Source organism: Schistocerca americana, chromosome 2 (assembly GCF_021461395.2).
Source record: "Schistocerca americana isolate TAMUIC-IGC-003095 chromosome 2, iqSchAmer2.1, whole genome shotgun sequence".
In the NCBI taxonomy this organism is placed as follows: domain Eukaryota; kingdom Metazoa; phylum Arthropoda; class Insecta; order Orthoptera; family Acrididae; genus Schistocerca; species Schistocerca americana.
Window position 1 is genome coordinate 579,648,522 of NC_060120.1, and position 21,992 is coordinate 579,670,513.

A 21,992-nucleotide genomic window follows, 5' to 3' on the forward strand; every position below is an offset into this window, starting at 1 on the left:
CGTCTGTAACCGAGTGCGTTCCAAGTAGATGGCTGTCATTAAGTTTCTTTTGGCAGAAAACCTGAGCATCGCAGGTATTCGTAGGCGCTCGCAGAACGTCTACGGAGACAAAAGCACGGTGAGTCGTTGGGCGAGGCATCTGTCATCATTGCAGTAAAGTCGCACAAATCTGTCCGATCTCCTGCGTGCCGGGCGGCCGCACGTAGCTGTGGCTCATGCAACTCATTCGAGGTGATTGACGGATCACAGTCAAACACCTCGCTGTCCAACTGGACGTCTCTGTTGATAGTGCCGAAGCTTTCGTACAACAGTTGTAGATCAGGTGTGTTTCCACTGGGTTCCTCGCTGCCTAATAGAAGACCAGAAAGAGCATCGAGTTTGGGCCAACGAGGACGCACTCCACGGGAAGCAGTACGTGGATGATGGGGAGGTTATTGATGGAGCAAGACGTTGACCTCAAGGTCGACCAGTAGAGTTGTACCATGCGGGCAAACAGGCCCTCCCAGAAAGTTGGCCTAAGGCTGTCCCTCTGAACGGAGATTATGTTGAAAAATAGAATTCTGCAGCCAAAATAATGGGAAATACGAGGGTTACGCAGAAAGTAATGCACCACATTTTTTTCTTCAACAATTCTTTATTGAACATAATAAGAATTACACAAACGAAAGAATCGTGTTTTATCTGCACACTCTATTTTTCCACGTAATCTCTATCCCATTCTACGGCCTTCCTCCAGAGGGGAATAAGGGCGTGTATGCTCAGTCGGTATCGATCCTTGTCCTGGTGGCGGATCCAGTGCTTCACTGTGTGACTCACCTCCTCATCGTCCTCAAAATGTCTTCCACGAGTGTTATCCTTTAACAACCCAAACAAGTGGAAGTCCGAGGGCGCTAGGTCAGGGCTTCAGGTGTGACAGCCGTGGATGGTCTCCCCTACCGCTGCAATTCGTCGAGCTCCACCGAACCGCCTTCTGATGACCTCACCCTTCGTGCCCAGCGACTAACTGTACTTCTGTCGACAGCAGATGCTCCATAATCTTTGCACAAGCGTTTGTTAATATTCCCCACAGTTCCTTTCTCTGCGGTGAGAAATTCAATGACGACACGTTGCTTGTAAAGTACATTACCTACAGATGCCAATTTGAAACTGTCCGCCAGCTACGTTATCTGTCGGAAGTGACGGAAAGTTGGCGCGCTCACTCAGAAGATTTCAAATAATACATACGTAACGTTCCGCATTCGTAGCATTGCTTTCGGCTGAGAAAAAAAATGCGGTGCATTACTCTCTGGCAATCCTCGTAACCTAGTGTATTGGAATCGTGAGTGAAACCACGTAAAACAGTGTTGTTTTACTTATTGAACGCCCCTCCTAGTAGCGAAAACTTACACAGGTTAAAGTGTGCGAGGGCGGGGGAGGGAGGGGGGGTACGACGGGGGGGGGGGGGGGTGAGAGAAATTCGGGGGCGAGATCGAAATAAGTCACTCGTCAGGGAAAAAGGTCTCGAACCAGCCCTTAACGTAGATGGCCTTAGTCCTACCTACTCTATCTATTCTATGCTATTGATTGGCATAACGAAGCATCTTTCTTTCTTTCTTTATCGTCGCCTTGTCCCACGTCACGTAGGGTCAGCGTTGCCCTTCTGTATCCTTCTCCTCCATAGTTCTGTATCCATTGCTTCTTCCTTCTTCCATCCTTTCTCCCTTAGGTCCCCGGATATCTTATCCTTCCACCTCATCTTCGGTTTTCCTCTCCTTTTCGCTCCTTCAATCTTTATATCTTCAAGTCTGTTTCCGATATACTCCTCCCCTTTTCTCTGTAAGTGTCCGTATCACCTTAGTCTGCTCTCTTGTATCTTCTTACCCATGGGTCCCACTTTCACAGCTCCTCTAACAAATTCATTTCTAATCCTGTCCTTCCTTGTTACCCCACACATCCACCTCAGTATCCTCATTTCCGCCACTTCCATCTTCCTTTCTTGGGCTACTGTGATTGGCCATGTCTCTGCCCCGTATATCATAGCAGGCCTTACCACCGACTTTTACACTTTCCCTTTCAACCCAATGCTCACCTTCTTGTCACACAACACTCCACTCATTTTCCTCCAGTTGCTCCAACCGCAATTTATTCGGTGTTGTGTCTCGCTTTCCAGTCCTCCATCCCTCTGTATGTACGACTCTAGGTATTTAAATTTGCAGACCGATTTCAGCTCATCATCCTGGATCTTGCAAGACCTCATCTGCACATCCTTCAGTGCTAAATATTCTGACTTTGTCCTTTGGCATGTAATACACTTATCCAAAGCTACTAATTGTTGTATGCCGACTTCATGCTATTACAATATATTGACCGCGGTGTGCTACAATAGTGCGGAAGAAGAGTGGGATAGCCGAGACGCTGGATATATGCATCCTTGTGATCTCACGGTGCGTTGCTCAGTATAAACGCATAGGAAATATTTGATCTATAGCGTCGTTTTAAACCAGACTGTCGTACGTGCAGTTCCCTCACTGCACGGAGCTTGAGGATTGTCACGTGACCTGTACCCAACCCAACATGAAGTTGTTATTTCACTAGTCGTTTGTTTGTTGCACCTAAGACAACACCGTGCGTGAGGTCGTTAATGTCACATAACGAACAATTGCGAAAGAAATAAATTGAAGTCGTAATGTTTGCGCTGTGCCACTTCTCAGAAGACGGCTCTGACGTTAGAAAGACAAAAAGCAGTCTTGTGAGTAGGAGTGAAGGACCTGTAGGGTTGTAGAGGGGGCAAGAAAACCGCACGCGCCGCCTGGCGTTTCGGCAAGCGCGGCGTCTTCCGCGACGACCGCTGGTGGCCAAGGGCGCCGGTGACGTCACAGCGCGCGGACCGCCGCCGCCGCCGCCGCCGCAGCCGCCGCCGCAGGTCGCGCGCGGCACTCGCAGCACAGATGCCAGCGCTGCCGGCAGCCACGGAACACGGAGAAGAGACGTGGGGAGCCGCATGTGCGGAGGCGCGGCCTGTGGCCTCCTCAAGCTCTGGGTGGTGGCGGAGAAGCTCCTCAAGAAGGGCGTGCGACGAGTCGGCCGCCAGGACCGCCACACACGCGATGGCCGCCAGAGGACGTGGCGGCGCCGGCCCATCCTGGTGGGCGGCGGAGCACCTGCTGCTGCTGCTCGCCTGCCTGGAGCTGGCCTGCGTCTGCCCTACCACAGGCTCTCCCTTGCCTGGTAGCAACCGTGAGTACCATCCTGCTGCTCTGGTATCACATTAAATCTTCCAAGTAGTTTAATGGTATGCTTTCGGCTGGTTGCTTCTATTTTTCTGCACGATATTTTGACGACCGACCCAGGTGCTGCAAGTTTTGTATTTACTGAGTACGTAGACTCCAACCTGGCCGTCTAAATATCGCGCAGAAATATGAAACAACTGGTCAGCTGAAAACCCGGAAGAAAACCATTAATCCAGAATGAGATTTTCTCTCTGCACCGGAGTGTGGGCTGATGAAACTTTCTGGAAGATTAAAACTGTGTGCCGGGCCGAGACTCGAACTCGGGACCTTTCCCTTTCGTGGGCAAGTGCCCTACCAACTGAGCTAGCCAAGCACGACTCACGCCCCGTCCTCACAGCCCTAATTCCGCCAGTACCTCGTGTCCTACCTTCCAAACTTTACAGAAGCTCTCCTGCGAACCTTGCAGAACTAGCACTCCTGAAAGAAAGAATACTGCGGAGACGTGGCCTGGGGGATGTTTCCAGAATGAGATTTTCACTCTGCAGCGGAGTGTGCGCTGATATGAAACTTCCTGGCAGATTAAAACTGTGTGCCGGGCCGAGACTCGAACTCGGGACCTTTGCCTTTCGCGGGCAAGTGCTCTACCAACTGAGCTACCCAAGCACGACTCACGCCCCGTCCTCACAGCTTTAGTTCTAGACTGGTAGAGCACTTTCCGCGAAAGGCAAAGGTTCTGAGTTCGAGTCTCGGTCCGGCACACAGTTTTAATCTGCCAGGAAGTTTCATATCAGCGCACACTCCACTGCAGAGTGGAAATCTCATTTTGGAAGATTTTTCTCTTTTGTTTCGTCACGAAAGCATTTTGAACGAATAGTGATCAAGCTGGAAAAAAATTAGTTCCAATTTTGTCCACCAGGTGCAAATCTGGTGTTGTAAGTCCAAGAAAAAACGCAATAAATGTTTCCATTTGTGATGGATTAGCAATGGGGCATGGGCAGAAAAGGTCTCACAGGTGATAAAGGCATGATTTTGATTTTATTATTAACTGGGGCTTACGCAATATGTTCAGTATGAGCACCGGAGATGTCAGTGAGATGTTGTATAGTGCCAGATTTGCACCTAGTGGCCAAAATTGAAACTAATTCTTTTCCTTCGTTAAGGGTCCCACATTAACGTATTAGCTTATCTGCCAAGTTGTACTGCCATACGATAGTTAGAGCCAACGCTGGACTTCCGTGAGTAGCTACTTTTTAATTATAACCAGTCGGTAGTTGCATCTGTTCATTCTCCTTTTCACCTATCAACATTCAATCTTGAGGTTGAAACCCACTCTTTGGACCCTCATTTCCTTACAAATCAATTTGTTTTTGGAAGGGACCCGCCTTCAGTGAACATTTTTTATTCATTTTTTCCAGACATGTTTTGTTGAAGTTACACCAGCATCAATGAGTTCCTTGTTTGCTTTCATTTAAATGACAGGAAATTTGTTCTTTACTATCTGTAAATACATAATTTCAGTTTTTAAGAAAAGTATTCACAGTTTCGAAAACAGAAAAAATATTTTTGTACATACCTTGTTAGAAGCTGCAGTGAGTGTAATGGGCCGGCCGCGGTGGTCTCTCGGTTCTAGGCGCGCAGTCCGGAACCGTGCGACTGCTACGGTCGCAGGTTCGAATCCTGCCTCGGGCATGGATGTGTGTGATGTCCTTAGGTTAGTTAGGTTTAAGTAGTTCTAAGTTCTAGGGGACTGATAACCACAGCCGGCCGAAGTGGCCGTGCGGTTAAAGGCGCTGCAGTCTGGAACCGCAAGACCGCTACGGTCGCAGGTTCGAATCCTGCCTCGGGCATGGATGTTTGTGATGTCCTTAGGTTAGTTAGGTTTAACTAGTTCTAAGTTCTAGGGGACTAATGACCTCAGCAGTTGAGTCCCATAGTGCTCAGAGCCATTTTTTTTGATAACCACAGCAGTTGAGTCCCATAGTTCTCAGAGCCATTTGAACCATTTTTTGAGTGTAATGGCTTTTTGTATTTTGTTTTATAGCTGTTTTCCTTTCACAGTTTGTCATCTGCAAGGATAGACAAATTAATGTACAAAAGTTATTTACTCAGAAAATTTATCACTGGGAATCTTACAGCGTTGTTACGTAAATAATTTTGCTACAGTAATTTCTCTATGGTAGCAGATGACAAACTGTAAACGAAAAACTGCTATAACACAAAATGCAGAAAGCCATAAAACCCTCAGCAAGTGCTAACAAGGTGTGTACAACATATTTTGTCTCTTTTCGAAATTGTGAATAGTTTACTTAAAACTGAAATTACGTAATTGCACTCAACTCCATTTTCCTGCTATTTAACTGAAAGAAAATAAAAAAAAATTATCGTGGAAGATGTAACTTCAACGAAACATTTCTGGAGAAAAAGAAGAAAAAATTGTTTACTCAAACCGAAACCTATCCAAAAACAAACTTATCAAAATGTCATCTCACTAGCAGGCCGTCCATATGAAAGGAACCATTTTCAGGATGGTGAACAGGGCTCACAGCCAGCGTAAAGACATTGCTCACTAGGAAGATATCAGCAATGATACTGAAACGTCGAGCAGTAAAGATAAATAATAACACTGTCACAACTCAAAAAAATTTGGTTATGAGTGACAGAGGCCCCTAAAGTTAGCAGATTCCCAGACGATTTACTGACACAGCTGACGTCTTCACTACAGTATCAGCATTTAGTAATCCTACACAAATTGTGAACGACACAGGCAAAATTTGCACTTTGTGGAAGAATGGGGCCTGGCTTGTAGATAAATGCGTGGCTTGAGTACGGGATAAAGGATATCGCTACTGAATTCAGTCACATAAATAAAATTATTAGATGTAACGTCGTAAACAACATGAAGCCACATTATTGAGCGAGACGAAAATGACGTTTAAGTTTCATGTTTCGCAAACTACGAAGTCTTCCCCGATGTAAGAGTTTCCTGATATCACTGTTTAAGGTTCAATTGGTTCAATTGGCTCTGAGCACTATGGGACTTTACATCTGAGGTTATCAGTCCCCTATAACTTAGAACTACTTAAACCTAACTAACCTAAGGACATCACACACATCCATGCCCGAGCCAGGATTCGAACCTGCGACCGTAGCGGTCGCGCGGTTCCAGACTGAAGCGCCTAGAACCGCTCGGCCACTCCGGCCGGCCACTGTTTAAGGACGGTGCACTTTCTCAACTGGAGAAGGCTGTGAAGATGAATCACTCACATCCTAGCCGAACAAATAACCTCGGCAGCCATGCGCAGTGAAATTACGGGAAAGCAAATCAGGTTGCTACTTATAATCCGTCTTGATTGTGACGCAGCATGTGAAAGTTGCTGTATTTGGACGGGTTACTCCTGTAACCGACATCTCAGACCTGAAGATGGTTCTAGATGAACCGAAACCGGTCATATGAATAAACATTTTGCAATCAGGACGGATTATAAGTACCATTGTAAAATCACTGATTGCGGCTATCCTATCAGACATGTCTGTTTTTGCAAATCAGATTGGTTGGACCGATATTTGAACCCCCCTTCCTTCTGACAATGTGTCCTACTCTCCTCACTACATACAGAGCATTATAGAGCAAGGGAATGGTCAAATACCTATTCAACATTTTAATAACGGGTTTACGCGCGTCCAGGCTGTTTTCTGAAACGGAGAGCTGCAGTATTACTTCTAAAGCTAAATATTGTACCCTAGTACCTTCCATCGATATTTGGTAGATGGAATATTATGTCGCATAAAATTTATCGACCGAGCGAGGTGGCGCAGTGGTTAACACAATGGACTCGCATTCGAGAGGACGACGGTTCAAATCCGCGTACGACCATCGTGATTTAGGTTTACCGCGACTTCTCTAAATCGCTTCTGACAAATGCCTGGATGGTTCCTTTGAAAGGGCACGTCCGGCTTCCTTCCCTAATCCGATGGGACCGATGACGTAGCTGTTTGGTTCCTTCCCCCAAAATCAACCAACCAAATTTTATCGACTGGCGCTTTTACCTTGTTAGCAGAAAAACATTTGTAGGTATCCTGCCAACGCTGACTGAATCCAGGTGGGCTGGCCGTTGTGGCTCAGCGGTTCTAGGCGCTTCAGTCCAGAACTGAGCTGCTGCTAAGGTCGCAGGCTCGAATCCTCCCTCGGGCATGGGTGTGTGTATTGTCCTTAACGTTAGTTTAAATTAGTTTAAAGTAGCGTGTAACTCTAGGGACCGATGGTCTCAGCAGATTGGTCCCTTAGGAATTCACACACACTCGAACATATTTTCTCTAATTGACTGCCGAAGGTAGTTTTCGGATAAGATGTATGGAAAAATTTCACATGATTCTCTGTCCCCACAACCCGATCTAATCACCTGGCTCTCTCAGCCTATAGTTGGTAAGTTGAAACCTTCCCCATAATCGGACGATATTAGAACCTGCAGCATGGTAACCATTCAAACACAATGACTTATTTTGTTGTTATTGAGATGATTAATTGCGATTGTCAGATTATACAAAATGTCCTGGTAGGAACACTATTAATTCTGAAACCATTAGATAGCTTCCTCCCCAAAACGTAGTCAACTGAAAGAGAACTGTTTGTCTGGTCAATCGTCATACATATGCGTTCAGTAACGAATATTTACATCATATTCCTAGAACTTGTAAGTCTCCGATTTCAGATCATTTACTGAGGCTACCATCGTGACATAATGTTATTAACTCCGTTAACTAACAAGTAAGCATATATATCCTTGACTTGAGACATGTCTCCATGGCAAGGCCAAATTGGTCTTCTGTTTCCTGGTTGGAACTGGAGTCAACTCATTACTTCAGGCCACTTACCGATGCTTGCAAAACCTAATGCTTTTTCTGGGAGTAGCAGCAACAAAACGCCGTGTTGGAGAACGGGACGCGTTGCGTACTTTTATCCCGGACATGGAAGATGAGTCAAGTTTTTAAATCCGAACGTTGGAAGTTCATTAGAAGGCACATCACTCAGTCTGGGTGTGTTTCAGTGATTTTTTCGACGCTTGTCGAAGGCAGAATATTCGACACAGCAGTTAATACAACTCTTAGTGCTACATTTCTTGTGGTACCGTATGTAAAGAGAGTAACTCAGCAGAAGATATGCGTGTTTAGATTTCGGAAACCACCTCGAAGTGCTTGCTAGAGGATAACTGATGTCAGTACTGGCGATTTCCTGTCTTATTCCATCTGTGTGTTGAGCGAGAGGACTATGATTAACATCCCACGGTACGAGTCTCAGCTACCTGATCTCCGAAATTATCTAACAGGTTTTCGAATGAATAGCCGTTCCTTTCTTCCAAAAATACGCATTAAAGTTTCCTTAGCATCTCGGTTATACTTTTCCTTCAGTGCGTCTCTGAATTTTTCCGTATATACTTTCATACTTACTTGACAATGACTCCAAATGCTCTAGCAACTGCACAAATGGATTGCATGCGGTTTGCACTACAAATTCACTACACATTCCCAAAATCCTTGCAAAAAATGCCCACTATAGATTTTAAATGTCTGCTCTATTTCATGTAGATTCTTAGTGTTACTCTTATGTGTGTAAACGATACAACGTGCTCCAGATGTTGATTTACATTCTTGTAATCGAATACTGTTGTATACTAGCTCATTGTTACGTATCTTTTCCGTCAATTATCCACATTTCAAGAGACCTGTCAACCACACCGCCGAGTGGAAAATTTATCCAAGTAAGTCCACATTTCCTTGAGGTCGTCCAGCGACGACAGTTTCCTGAAGACATCAGCACTGTCTGCGAACATACTGAGAGTGTTGTTGACAAAATCTGGCAAACAGTTTATGTTTCTTGAGAACATTGCGCTCGTAACACGCTTCCTTGTGGTATAGTCGCTGTTACATTCATTTACTTTCCTTCGAGCACCTGCAACAGTCGTACAAGATTTATCATTTCATTCATTTTGTTTCTGTTTCACTTTCACCGACCATTATCACCTACAGGGTCCAACTATTCGAAAAATTTTCAAGTCAGTGACGTGTTATTCTATTAGTCCATAGCTCAGATGCAAGTCGACAACAAGGTAGGATTTAAATCGCTTTTAGCAACTGTAGGAAGAGAGATTGCACCTGTTCACCTACATTTACTAACTGGGAGACATTTACAAAAAATCAAACTAATTTTTACTGCAGAGGGTTTACTCTGAGATGACAAAACATGGGGTAGCGATATGCACATATACAGGTGACGGTGCCGGCCGTTGTGGCCGAGAGGTTCTAGGCGCTTCAGTCTGGAACCGCGAGACCTGTACGGTCGCAGGTTCGAATCCTGCCTCGGACATGGATGTGTGTGATGTCTTTACGTTAGTTAGGCTTAAGTAGGGGACTGATGACCTCAGATGTTAAGTCTCATAGCCATTTGAACAAGTGACGGTAGTATTATGTACACGACGCATAAAAGGGCGGTCCTGTAGCGGAGCTGTCATTTGTACCATAGTGAGTCATCTGAAAAGGTTTCCGACGTGGTTATGGCCGCATGACGTGAACTAACAGACTTTCAACGCAAAATGGTAGTTGGAGCTAGATGCATGGGACATTCCATTTCGGAAAACGTTAGAGGATTCAGTATTCCGAGATCCAATGCGTCAAGAGCGTGCCGAGAATACCAAATTGTGGGCATTAGGTACTGAGTTGCCGAGAATTCCTTCGGGTTGTATGGCCGTGGTCCATGGAACTCTTCTACCCTGACGTTTCGTCCAAAGACTCAGCACAACCAGGAGCACCTCCGAAAATGTCCAACGTAGCTTTGGACTAAGCGTCAGGGATAAAAGAGTTCCATGGACCTCGGCTATACAACCTGGAAGAATTCTCGGCAGCTGAAACATCCGGTCGTGAAAGCCTTCATTGTGTGATTAGCTGTTGACACGGGCAACACAGTGGCCGACGGCCTTCGCTTTACGAGAGAGAGCAGTGGCGTTTGCGTAGAGTTGTCGGTGATAAGCAAGCAACACTGCGTGAAATAACCGCAGAAATCAATGTGGGACGTACGACGAATGTATCTGTTAGGGCAGTGCGGCGAAATTTAGCGTTAATAGGCAGACGACCGACGCTAGTGAATTTGCTAACAGCACGACATCACCTGCGGCGCCTCTCCTGAGCTCGTGACGACATCGTTTGAACCGTAGACAGCAGGAAAACTGTAGCCTTGTCAGATGAGTCCAGATTTATTTGGAAATTGCTGTTGGTAGGGTCCGAGTGTGGAGCAGACCCAAGCAGTCATGGACCCAAGTCGTCAATACGGCACCGTGCAAACTGGTGGTGGCATGATAGTGGTGCAGGTTCTGTTTAGATGGAATGAACTGCGTCCTGGTTATGATCGGGTACTTGGAGACCATTTGCAGTCATTCATGAACAGCATGTTCCCTAACACCTGTGGAATTTTTATGACTGAAAATGCTCCACGTCAGTGGGCCACAATTGTTCGCAACTGGTTTGAAGAACATTCTGGACAGTTTGAGAGAATGATTTAGCTATCCAAATTGTCCGACATGAATCAAATGGTTCAAATGGCTCTGAACACTATGGGACTTAACATCTGAGGTCATCAGTCCCCTAGAACTTACAACTACTTAAACCTAACTAACCTAAGGACATCAGACACATCCATGCCCGAGGCAGGATTCGAACCTGCGACCGTAGCAGTGTCGCGGTTCCGGACTGAAGCGCCTAGAACGGCACGGCCACCGCGGCTGGCCGACATGAATCCTATCGAAACTTTACGAGACATAATCGAGAAGTCATTTCGTGCACAAAATCTACATCCACATCTACATGGTTACTCTGCAATTCACACTTAAGTGTCTGGCAGAGGGTGTATCGAACCATTTTCATACTACTTGTCTGCCATTGCACTCTCGAATGGAGCGTGGGAAAAAGGAACATCTAAATCTTTCCGTTCGAGCTCTGAGTTCTGTTACTTTATTATGATGATCATTTCTCCTTATGTAAGTGGATGTCAAAGAAATATTTTCGCGTTTGCAAGAGAAAGTTGGTGATTGAAATTTCGCAAATAGATCTCGCCGCAAAGAAAACCGCCTTTGTTTCAGTGACTGCCACCCAGCTCGCGTATCATATCAGTGACACTCTCACCCCTATTGCGCTATAACACGAAACGAGCTGCCCTTCTTTGCACTTTCTCGATGTCCTCCGTCAATCCTACCTGGTAAGGATCCCATACCACGAAGCAATATTTCAGCAGAGGACGGACAAGTATAATGTAGGCGGTCTCTTTAGCGGGTTTGTCGCATCTTCTATGTGTTCTGCCAGCATAGCGCAGTCTTTGTTTCGCCTTCCCCACAATATTATCTACATGGTCTTTCCAATTTAAGTTGCTCGTAATTGTAATTCCTAGGTATTTAGTCGAAATGACAGCCCTTAGATTTGTTTGATTTATCGTATACCCAAAATTTATCGGATTTCTTTTAGTACCCATGTGGATGACCTCGTACTTTTCTTTGTTTAGTGCCAATTACCACTTTTCTAACCATACAGAAATTCTTTCTAGATCACATTGTAATTGGAATTGATCGTCTGATGATTTTACTAGACCGTAAATTACAGCTTCATCTGCAAACAATCTAAGGGGGCTGCTCAGATTATCACTTAGATAATTTATGTAAATCAGTACAGCAGAGGACCTATGACACTATCTTGCAAACGCCAGATATCACTTCTGTTCTACTCGATGATTTGCCGTCTATCAGTACGAACTGTGGCCTCTCTGAGAGGAAATCACGAATCCAGTCACACAACTGATACCATACTCCATATGCACGCAATTTGATTAATAGTCGCTTGTGAGGAACGGTATCCTGCACCAGCAACACTTTCGCAATTATGGACGGCTATAGAGGCAGCATGGATCAATACTTCTGCACATGACTTCCAATTGCTTCTCGTGCTCATGTCACGTCGATTTGCTGCATTATGCCGTGCAATAGGTGATCCGACACTATATTAGGAGGTATTCCATGACATTTACAAAATAATAAATATTATTAATATTATTATCAATAAACAGGCTAGGGATATTAGTCTGTAATTCATTCTATCCTCTTTTTGTACAGAGGAGGGACTCCATTCTTTCCCACTCACTTATTACTGTTGGTTGCACGATTGACTGTCAGTAAGCATGGTACATAAAATGAGCCAAATTCCGAAGTATATTCAACGGATGATGCTAAGATTATGTTACAAGCAAATGTGGTTCTCCAAGTAACAACTGCAAAGATTAGTTTCAGAAACAAACTGAGATGGCATTCGCAATGATTTTGGAATTCTTTTTTCTCTTTTTTGACAAGATGTTGACAAGTACGCTGTAGACAGTAGATCATCGCAGTGTTGTTAAAAGTAGGTGCCTACATTTCATTAGTTCTTTCTTGAGAAAACAACTGCGCTGTCTTCTTCCGTTGATGTGCAATCCGAGCGGTTTCAAGAGGAAGAGAATTCACATCTCCATGCAAAATCTGAGAGCGTGCATCCGACCGCCAACATTTAAGTTTCCTACGCTTTCGGACAAAAATACAATGATGGTGTGACTCCTGCAGTACTGTATTTCTAGGTTCTTCGCTTAGATGTAGTGAAACCGAAGAAGCAGTAGTCAGTGCGGCCTCATCGTGACGAGGAAGTATATAGTCCTCTTGGCACAGCAGTTAATAGAGAAGCACCAAGAGCACAATTGTGATAGATTAAGGAAAGGAATCAGCTACGACTTGTTGAAGGAAACATCCTGTTCATTTGGAGTGATGTACGGAAACAGCAGAAACGTAATTCAAGATGGCTGCGTGCCAGCCCGTGGAGTATCGCCTCAGTTGCGCGACTGCATCCGTGAGTTCTGGTCAGAAACCTAACATTTCGCGGTAACTGATGCTGAGTTGTCGAGTGAAACAGAAGTGATATCTGGCGTTCCCCAAGGTAGCGTTACAGGCTCTCTACTAGTTCTTATCTGCTTAAACCTTTGGGAGACAGTCTGAGCAGCGCTCTTAAATTGTTTGCAGATGATGCTGTCTTTTACCATCCAGCAAAGTCATCAAAAGATCAATATGAATTACAAAACGACTTAGCAATATATATGTATGGTGCGAAAGCAACAATTGACCGTGACAATAAGAAGTATTTGTTGGTGAATATCGCAAATGCTTTTGAAATGCTCTATTTTATTGCCATAAACGGTTTGTGGTTACCACGGCCATTTCCAGATGGGTAAAATTTTTAATTACATTGATGTTCTGTTCATCTGCACGTCGCCTGTTGTTGAGCAAAACATCAATGGCGTAGGAAATGTTAGCCATCTGTAGATGGACATGGTAACTCGAAACCGGTTATGGCAACGAAATAATGGCAAATTAAAAGCATTTCTGGCTGGTTGCGTTGTTCACCTACAATAATTAACGACCGCATAGTTCAAAAGGTCGAACATGGATAAAATAACAAAATAATAAGTGTGAGAGACTCCAGAAGAATACTAAAAAAATTCCGTTAAATTTCGGTTACATGATAAATGATACAAATTTAAAGGCTGCCCATTCAACAAAGTTACCAGGGATTACAGTTACGAACAAGTTAAATTAGAACCATCAGACAGAAAATGTTGTGGGGTAGAAGATCAAAAGACTGTGTCTTGTTGGCTGAATTCTTAGAAGGTGCAACAAATTTATATAAGGACGCTGTCTACGCTACACTTGTCCATTCTCTTGTCGAGCGTTGTTGCTACGTGCTGTGGGATCCTTGTCAGACAGGATTTACTGAGGACATCGAAAGAGTTGAAAGAAGAGCAGCTCGTTATATATTACCTTAAAATCGAGGAGAGACTGTCACAGATATGATGAGCAAGTAAGTGCGGGACTCATTGAAACAAATACTTTTTCATTTTGGGGAAATTTTTGTCACTAAATTTCAGTCAGCATCTTCCTCCTCCGAATTTGGAAATATTCTGATGCCTCCCACGTGCATGGGGAGAAATGACCACCGTAATAAAATCATCAGAGCTCGCGTGGAAAGATAAGAGTACTCGTTTTTCTCACGTGCCATTCGAGAGTGGAACGGCTGAGAAATAGTCTGAAAGTAGTTCCCTGAACCCTCCGCCAAGACTGGGATGTGAACTGCGGAATAATCATATGTATATAGCTCTATGGGTCTGCTGGTTATAGGTACGACTAAACGTCTAAGGCCATCATTCTATTCGCACCCCAGGATAGACTCAGTGAACCAAATCGGCGCGTTTACCTTCTGTGAGCAAGTATGAGAATGCTTTCTAAATGTTTCTGTAGCGTGTGTCTGAGGCGGTATGTGGATACCAGCCCGATATTTACCTAGTGGGATTTGGGAAACTGCCTAAAAACTACATCCAGGCATGCTACCACACCGGCCCTCGTCATTAGTCCGTTGGGTGGATTCGAACCACGACCGGTTCACCTCCCCAACCGGGAAGAGAACGCTTTGATGCGCCCGGCTATCCGCGCGGGTAGATGTAGTAGATGTAGAATCTATTAAAAGCAGCATCACTTCATTGGGGGGGGGGGGGGGGTGGCTTACCGAAACTCGAGCCCAAATGATCCCCAATTCGGCACAACTGCGTACTGGTGTGACGCCTCCATTTGTTCTGATAAAACGCCGCCCTAGGGGCACAACGGAAGCTACACCGAGGTCGTCATGTGCCGGTATACTGGACACCGCACCTAGCTGTATCTGAGACGGGTGATAGGACAACCACCAACACTTTTTTTTTTTTTGTTCACACGCAATATCTTTAATATCAACTACTTTTCTTACTTGAGATAGGAACTAACTGACACCTATAGTGGCACTCGTTGACACTGAAACACACCCAGACTGAGCGACGTACCTTGTAATGAACTTCAAACTTTCGCATTTAAAAACTTGACTCATCTTCCATGTCCGGGATAAAAGTACGCAACGCGTTCCGTTCTCCAACACGGCGTTTTGTTGCTGCTACACCCAGAGAAAGCATTAGGTTTTTCGAGCATCGGTAAGTGGCATGAAGTAATGAGTTGACTCCAGTCCCAACCAGGAAACAGAAGGATATATATGCTTACTTGTTGTTTAATGGAGTTAATCACATTATGTCACGATGGTAGCCGCAGTAAATGAGCTGAAAACGGAGACTTACAACTTCTAGGAATATGATCTAAATATTCGTTACTGAACGCGTATCTATGGCGATCGACCAGACATACATTTCTCGTTCAGTTGACTACGTTTTGGGGAGGAAGCTACCTAATGGTTTCAGAATTAATAGTGTTCCTACCAGGACATTCTGTATATATTGACAATCTCAATTAATATCTCAATAACAACAAAATAAGTCACTGCGTTTGAATGGTCATCATGCTGCAGGTTCTAATATCGTCCCATTATGGGGAAGGTTTCAACTTACCAACTATAGACTGAGAGAGTCAGGTGATTAGAGCGGGTTGTGGGGACAGGGAATAATGTGAAATTTTTCCATATGTCTTATCCGAAAACTGCCTTCGGCAGTCAATTAGAGAACCGACTCATGAAAATATGTTCAATTGTATGTGAATTCCTAAGGGACCAAACTGCACAGGCCATCGGTCCCTAAACTTACACACTGCTTTAAACTAACTTACGTTAAGGACAATACACTCACCCATGCCTGAGGGAGGACTTGAACCTCCGGCGGGAGGGGCCGCGCAATCCGTGACATGACGCCTCAAACCGCGCGGCCACTCCGCGCGGGTCATGAAAATATCTTAGCTCTCCTAGTCATTAACTTTTCGACTCAGTTAAAAAGGAACCAACGTTCATAAGGCCGCTATAGTGTCACTGAATAAGGCTGTAAATAAGAATGTAAAGGAACGCAAAAAAGTATTTATTCATAGCAAGTGTGACGAAAACGGTATTTCGGCTTACCTGAGTGGTTAACACGAAACATTCACTACGCCTTAGGCAGCTGTTGCCTAGCAAAGTTATAAGGGATGAGGAAAAACCACCGTTGTTCGACAGCCACATTAGAAAGCCCCGCGAAAGCAAAAACAGCTTCACTGCAAGTATGGACGTAGCCGAACGTTCATAGGCAAACAAAAACTGATCGAAGAGAAAATTAGAGTAAAAAGAGACGTGTATGACGCGTTCAAGTAATTCTAAAGCGAAATTTATTCTACCGACCTAACAGAAATTTTGGTCGTATGGTAAATTAGTAAACGGATCAAAGTAATCAGTCCAATCACTGACCATAACGGCATGGAAATCAAGGATGATGGAAGGGCGAAACACTAAACACCTCTTTTCAAAGTGTTTCAACTTTCTTAAATTGTCACAGGAACGTCAAGACGATAAATATCGAAATAAGTGACCGTGGGATAGAAAGTCAAGAAATCGCTTAACAGACGTAAGGTCACTGAACTTTATGGGATACCAATACGATTCTATGTAGAGTAACCATAGGAATTTGATCCTCTTTTAGCAGCAGTGTACCGTAGATCACTGTGGAAGTGTAGCTGAGTTTTGGAACGTCTTTTTTGCTCGGGTATTATCACATTTCTGGGGGCCAAAAATCTCCTCTGCAGAGACTAAAATGGGTCCCGAAAAGAACTATGATGTGAAACCTAGCTGAGTCTGTTCGTCCACGTGGTCCAGTAAGGAGTGGATACAGGCGACCAGGTAGATGCCGTGATCTGTGACTTCAGGAAGGCGTTCAATACAGTTCTGCACTGCCGCCTAATGAACAAAGTTCGGGCGTAGGGAATACCGCACCAAGTTTGTGACTGGGTTGAAGAATTTCTAGTAAACAGAACACAGCATGTCGTTCTGACGGAGAGAGGTCTTCAGACGTAGGACTAAGTTCAAGGGGAAGTAAAGGAATTGACCAAGAAAATTTCCTCCTCATTTAGACCAGTGACAACTGTATGGAGTTGTGACGTAGAAACTATAAAGACACATTATGACGCCCAATGCGTAGCCACAATCAGGAATAAAGTAATTTTTCATGTACAAAGGCAAAGTTAACACATTGCCCAACAAGTGGTCGCTATTTCTATAAGCAAAAATCTCATGTTTTAGTTTCTTTCTGGCTTTCATTCCTTTACTGCTTGTAATTACTTCTCGTAGCAGCTTCCACATAAACTTAGTACTAAGCAACATTGGGATGGTAATCCTGTGTAAAACTTTAAACAGTTGTCGTACTATGTAGCACCATGCGAGAAAATTTTTTAGTTATTTAATCACAGTGCAAGGGAAGTTCCGCTTTGACCTGAGCCCAGTGTCATTTACTTTAAAGCCCTGCTTTCAGTATCTCGTCCTGTATTTCCGTATGCAAGTCCCACGTTCTGCACTGCGAAATTCTGGTAACATCATCGAATGGTGACAGAGACTGTTCCGGGTACGGCAGTGTGCTCCGTAATATAAGTAATCAGTAGATGAAAGGCAGACCCAGACTGCTTAGTTAATATTCGCATTTAATGCGTGTAGAATATCTAGTATCTCCTACTAGTTTGAAAATTATAACTGAAGGATGAGTGTGGCCCGAAAGCCGGTTTGCCTGTCCATCCGGTGTGAATCTCTTCAGCTCTGCGTTACTGCGGCAACCAACGTCCATCGCAACCATCTTACTGTACTCAAGCCTTGGGTTCCCTCTTCAATGGTTACCCTTCCTCCCACACTTCTCTCCATTACAAAATTGACTAAGTGTCGATCCCTCAACATGTGTCCTATGAATTTCTTCTTTTAGTCATGATATTGCATAAAAATTTTCTGCCTCTGATTCGATTCACTACCTCTTCTTTACTTACTCCCATGCATTGGTAAACATAGATGTTAAAAGTGAGGAAGCTAGAATGTAATTATAATATGTAATGTACAGTGTTCCTTCAGGAACACAGAGATTCGAATGTAAACAAAAAGTCACCGTTTCTCACCCGAACTTTACTTTCTGGGAATATCTCAAAATCCAAATGGTCATTTTTCATGTGCATGTATATCTAATGAGCGTACAGACAATGACATCACACGACTGGTAACAACAGTTAATAGTAATGGTATAAAAGGCAGGGGGGGTAAGGCCCTGCTGAGTTATTGTAGTGATCCAGTGCCATTCAGTCCACAGACACTTGTGACGCATGATGGCCGCAGATCCACATACCCAACGCGGCGACGAAGCTGTTCCCACGTATCCTAGAAACAGTGATGTCTACCGGTCATCAAACTGAGGAATTAGTTTGGCATATATTGAGCTTCGTTGTTTAGATGGAAGACACTATAAAGCATAGTGGAGGCAAAGGATGTGTCATTTCCAGGAACTGATTCAAAATGAAGGCTGCTCGATACTGCCTTGTATACGAAGAAAGAAAAAGGAAGGGTATTATAGACGGGTTACAAGCTCAGATTGGACAAAATAGGGGAAGGAAATCGGTGGTATCCATTCAAAAGGAACCGTCCGGTTATTCACCTTATTCAGTTTACGGAAAAGATAGAAAACCTAAATCTGGATGGTTGTGAGGTAACGGGCGAGTAGTGGCGCCCTGGAAATATTCTATGTTCGGAGTTGAGGCGGCCGCACAGGACGCTCGTCAAAGCCGCGTCTCGTTAGCAACCGCGTGATGCCGCACAGTAGCTGGACCACGTGGTGCCGAACGCTAGCCGGACGAGAGGGGTAGCCCCAGTCGCGTGTCTGGGAATTCCGCTGTGACGAGGACGGTGCTTTGTGTCGACGAAGGAGATGTGTATGCCGGGAGTGCCAAAGATGGCGGACTTTGTGAAACCTTAATGGCAGACATTTCACAGTTCGTGTAGAAATTAATAGTAGCCAGATGAATCATGATACCTCAAAAGGAAACAAGTACATTACTATTATTTGCACGACGATTATGATAGTGTAATCAGATTTTCAATATCTTTATTAATTTAAATTTTAGTATCTGGCGGTAAATTATACAAGCAACACCCAGCAACGAATTTCCAAAATATAAACGCTTCATCCGATTTTGTCGATCGCCGTGTCTTTAGAAAGCTATCAGCGTAAATCTAAATTGGTATGAATTTCAGGCATGTAACTTAAATAGTACATGAGATATTGGAGGTCCTTCGACCATTCGATTCATGCGTGTACTCTTATCGTATACTGTAGACTCAGCTGTATTTGGCCTGTAATGCGGCAACTACGTATCCCAGCCCCTAGACAACGAAACGAGCCAAAAGTTTTAATACTTCAGCTCTGAGACTGTGGGTGCGTAGTTAAGGGCCACACCATAATTTCATTCATATTCTTTGAAAGTCCGCACGGTGGAAACCGAACCCCGATCCTCCCAAGTGTTAATTCGGTGCCTTGACCACCGCGACACCTACATGACAGGTGACAAAGTACAATGGGCCGCCGCACGATAGCGCACGGCACCAATAGACCAATATTCCAAAAAAACGAGTGCGAATATGCGATTGTTCAGGCGGCCATTTGTCAGGTTCTGTTGATCACAGAGATAAGCGGTACAAATGTTTTGGATACCCCTTGGACTAGCGACAATTTTTATCCCTATAGGAAGAAAGGGCACCCTCTAACTGTCTTACAGCGCAGGGTCAAAATTTAAAAATTACATACTCCTTCCAGTCCAAGGAAATTGAGCAAATCGGTTGCCTCTTTTTCAGTAAAAGTGGTCTAGGATGGAACTTAGGCGGCTTACAAGAGCACCAAACGTTCATGGTAGGTTCCTGAGGAAACCCCGAAAAGTATGAGTTTTGGCTACCAAGAGTACCATTTGTAGGTATAGCCTCTTCTATAATTTCTTTTCATTTCGCATCGCAGAAATTTTTACCATTTGTTCTTAAAATGCTACTCTTTGGGAACTTCAAAACCTTTTTCGGTCTGTAACCCAGATCCAGAGGTTCGAAGTTACCATATTTAAGTAGAAAACAGCGAAAACAGTTTTTAGCGTTTTTGCAGCATAGACTGTAATTATCTAAATAACTAACCATAGAAAATGTCTCAAATTTTAGCTGTATATTCTTTAGACATTTATGCAGAAACGTCATTTTCCCGTTTTCAGACATCTTTATCTGTTATCAAGATACATCCGAAAAACCATTATTTTTCGGAATCAAAAGCACAAATTGTGGGATAACCACGTCTATAATTTCTACTCATGGGAAATCGACGCTTTTTATAGCTTATGTTCTTAAGATGATGTTCTCGGGGAAACTTGAAAATTTTTTCGTATGATCTCCCGTTACCGATATTCAGAGATACAAAATTACTGTAGTTATGCATGTAAAACATGCACGTAATATCCGGTCTGAGCCTTAAATATAATCTTAGCTAACGGAGTGAACACGTGGCAAAGGTTCTGGAATCATCATAATGGTTCTGAGGTCACCTAAACGTTTTCAGTCGCCATTTATTCACCTTATAAAACTCTGACGCCCTGTCTCTGTATAACGGGCACTTCACGCTTATAGATACCGTTTCGACCTGGAAATTATTCGATGGTCCCATCTACTGGAGTAAGCACCATACAACAATAATTTTGTCGTACGAAATTCCTCGTATTTGCAAATCAAACGCGGCATTTTTTGATATACTGCAGGTGCCATCTGTAACCATCTTCAAGAAATCGTCTAGCATTCATTTGAACTATTTTTCGTTTACGCAGCAACCCTATAAGATCCTACAGAGTAAACTTATTTCCAAAAAGGCATATAGGTGATGTGGGTTATAAGGGGAAGAATGGATAACGCTTACGTTGTGCAAGTCAGGGAATACAACGTTGCCGGCCGTTGTGGCCGAACAGTTGTAGGCGCTTCAGTCTGGAACCGCGCTGCTGCTACGGTCGCAGATTCGAATCCGGCCTCGGGCATGGATGTGTGTGATGTTCTTAGGTTAGTTATGTTTAAGTAGTTCTAAGTCTAGTGGACTGATGACCTCAGATGTTGAGTCCCATAGCGCTTAGAGCCATTTTTGAATAGAATGTTACAAATTTAAATTGTATGAAAAAGTGGGAAATCGCTTATAGGACTCTTTCACGGATAAATGAAGGTTTTGACAGCAAGGAAGTTATCAGAAGCTGACTAGTATCAGTTGAAACTGTAGGATAATGTTCAAAACATTTCAGATTTCCATGTAAGCACTATTCACTCTCAGTCCAAGAAGACACGATGAGATACTGTGAGCTTGACATTGCGTGTACTAAACTGTTAACTGAAATTATATACACAAGAACAGAAAGAAATGCTGAAGCAAATCTGGATAACAAAGTCAGCTTTCTAAAAATATATAAATACGATGGTATTAACAATAAAAGAAAAATATACTGCTTGACAAAAAAGTGAGGCACGTAGATGAGGAGAGCAAACGGTATGAGAGGACATGTGATTTTATTTAACTGCTTACAAAATCGAGTAAAATTTACGAAGAACTTTGCAGTACGAGGTCATTTTTCAGTACGACGTTGTACTCCCTCTGGCTTTGATGCAAACACCGATTCAGTTAGGAAGGGTGTCCTCCCCAGAGGCAAGCCGGCCCTCAGCTGTTGTAACTAGCTCTTGATATCCTGGATAGTGGCGCTGGGATGAGTTGACATCTGAGCTGGCCCAACACATGTTCCATGAAGGACTGATCTGAGAATCTTGCTGGCCTCGGGAGCACCTCGACATCACGCAGACAGTTCATGGAGGGACGTGGCATACGTGGACGAGTGTTGTTCCGTTGAAATACCCACATGATTTCCTGGCGCCACT

General features: G+C 44.0%; 1 protein-coding gene and 1 non-coding gene across 2 annotated transcripts in view; one reads left to right on the top strand and one right to left on the bottom strand.

Moving 5' to 3' along the window:
* The first annotated feature begins 2,892 nt into the window (after positions 1-2,892).
* The window catches only part of LOC124595839 (protein takeout-like), a 140,670-nt gene continuing 121,570 nt past the window's right edge, over positions 2,893-21,992 (top strand). Inside the window, exon 1 of the mRNA XM_047134737.1 lies at positions 2,893-3,216. Coding sequence (XP_046990693.1) covers positions 2,928-3,216 — 289 coding nt within the window. The 5' untranslated portion in view covers positions 2,893-2,927. The remainder of the gene's footprint in view (positions 3,217-21,992) is intronic.
* Positions 3,799-3,873, bottom strand: Trnas-cga. The gene has a single exon. It is a non-coding gene; the product is annotated as a tRNA-Ser (tRNA).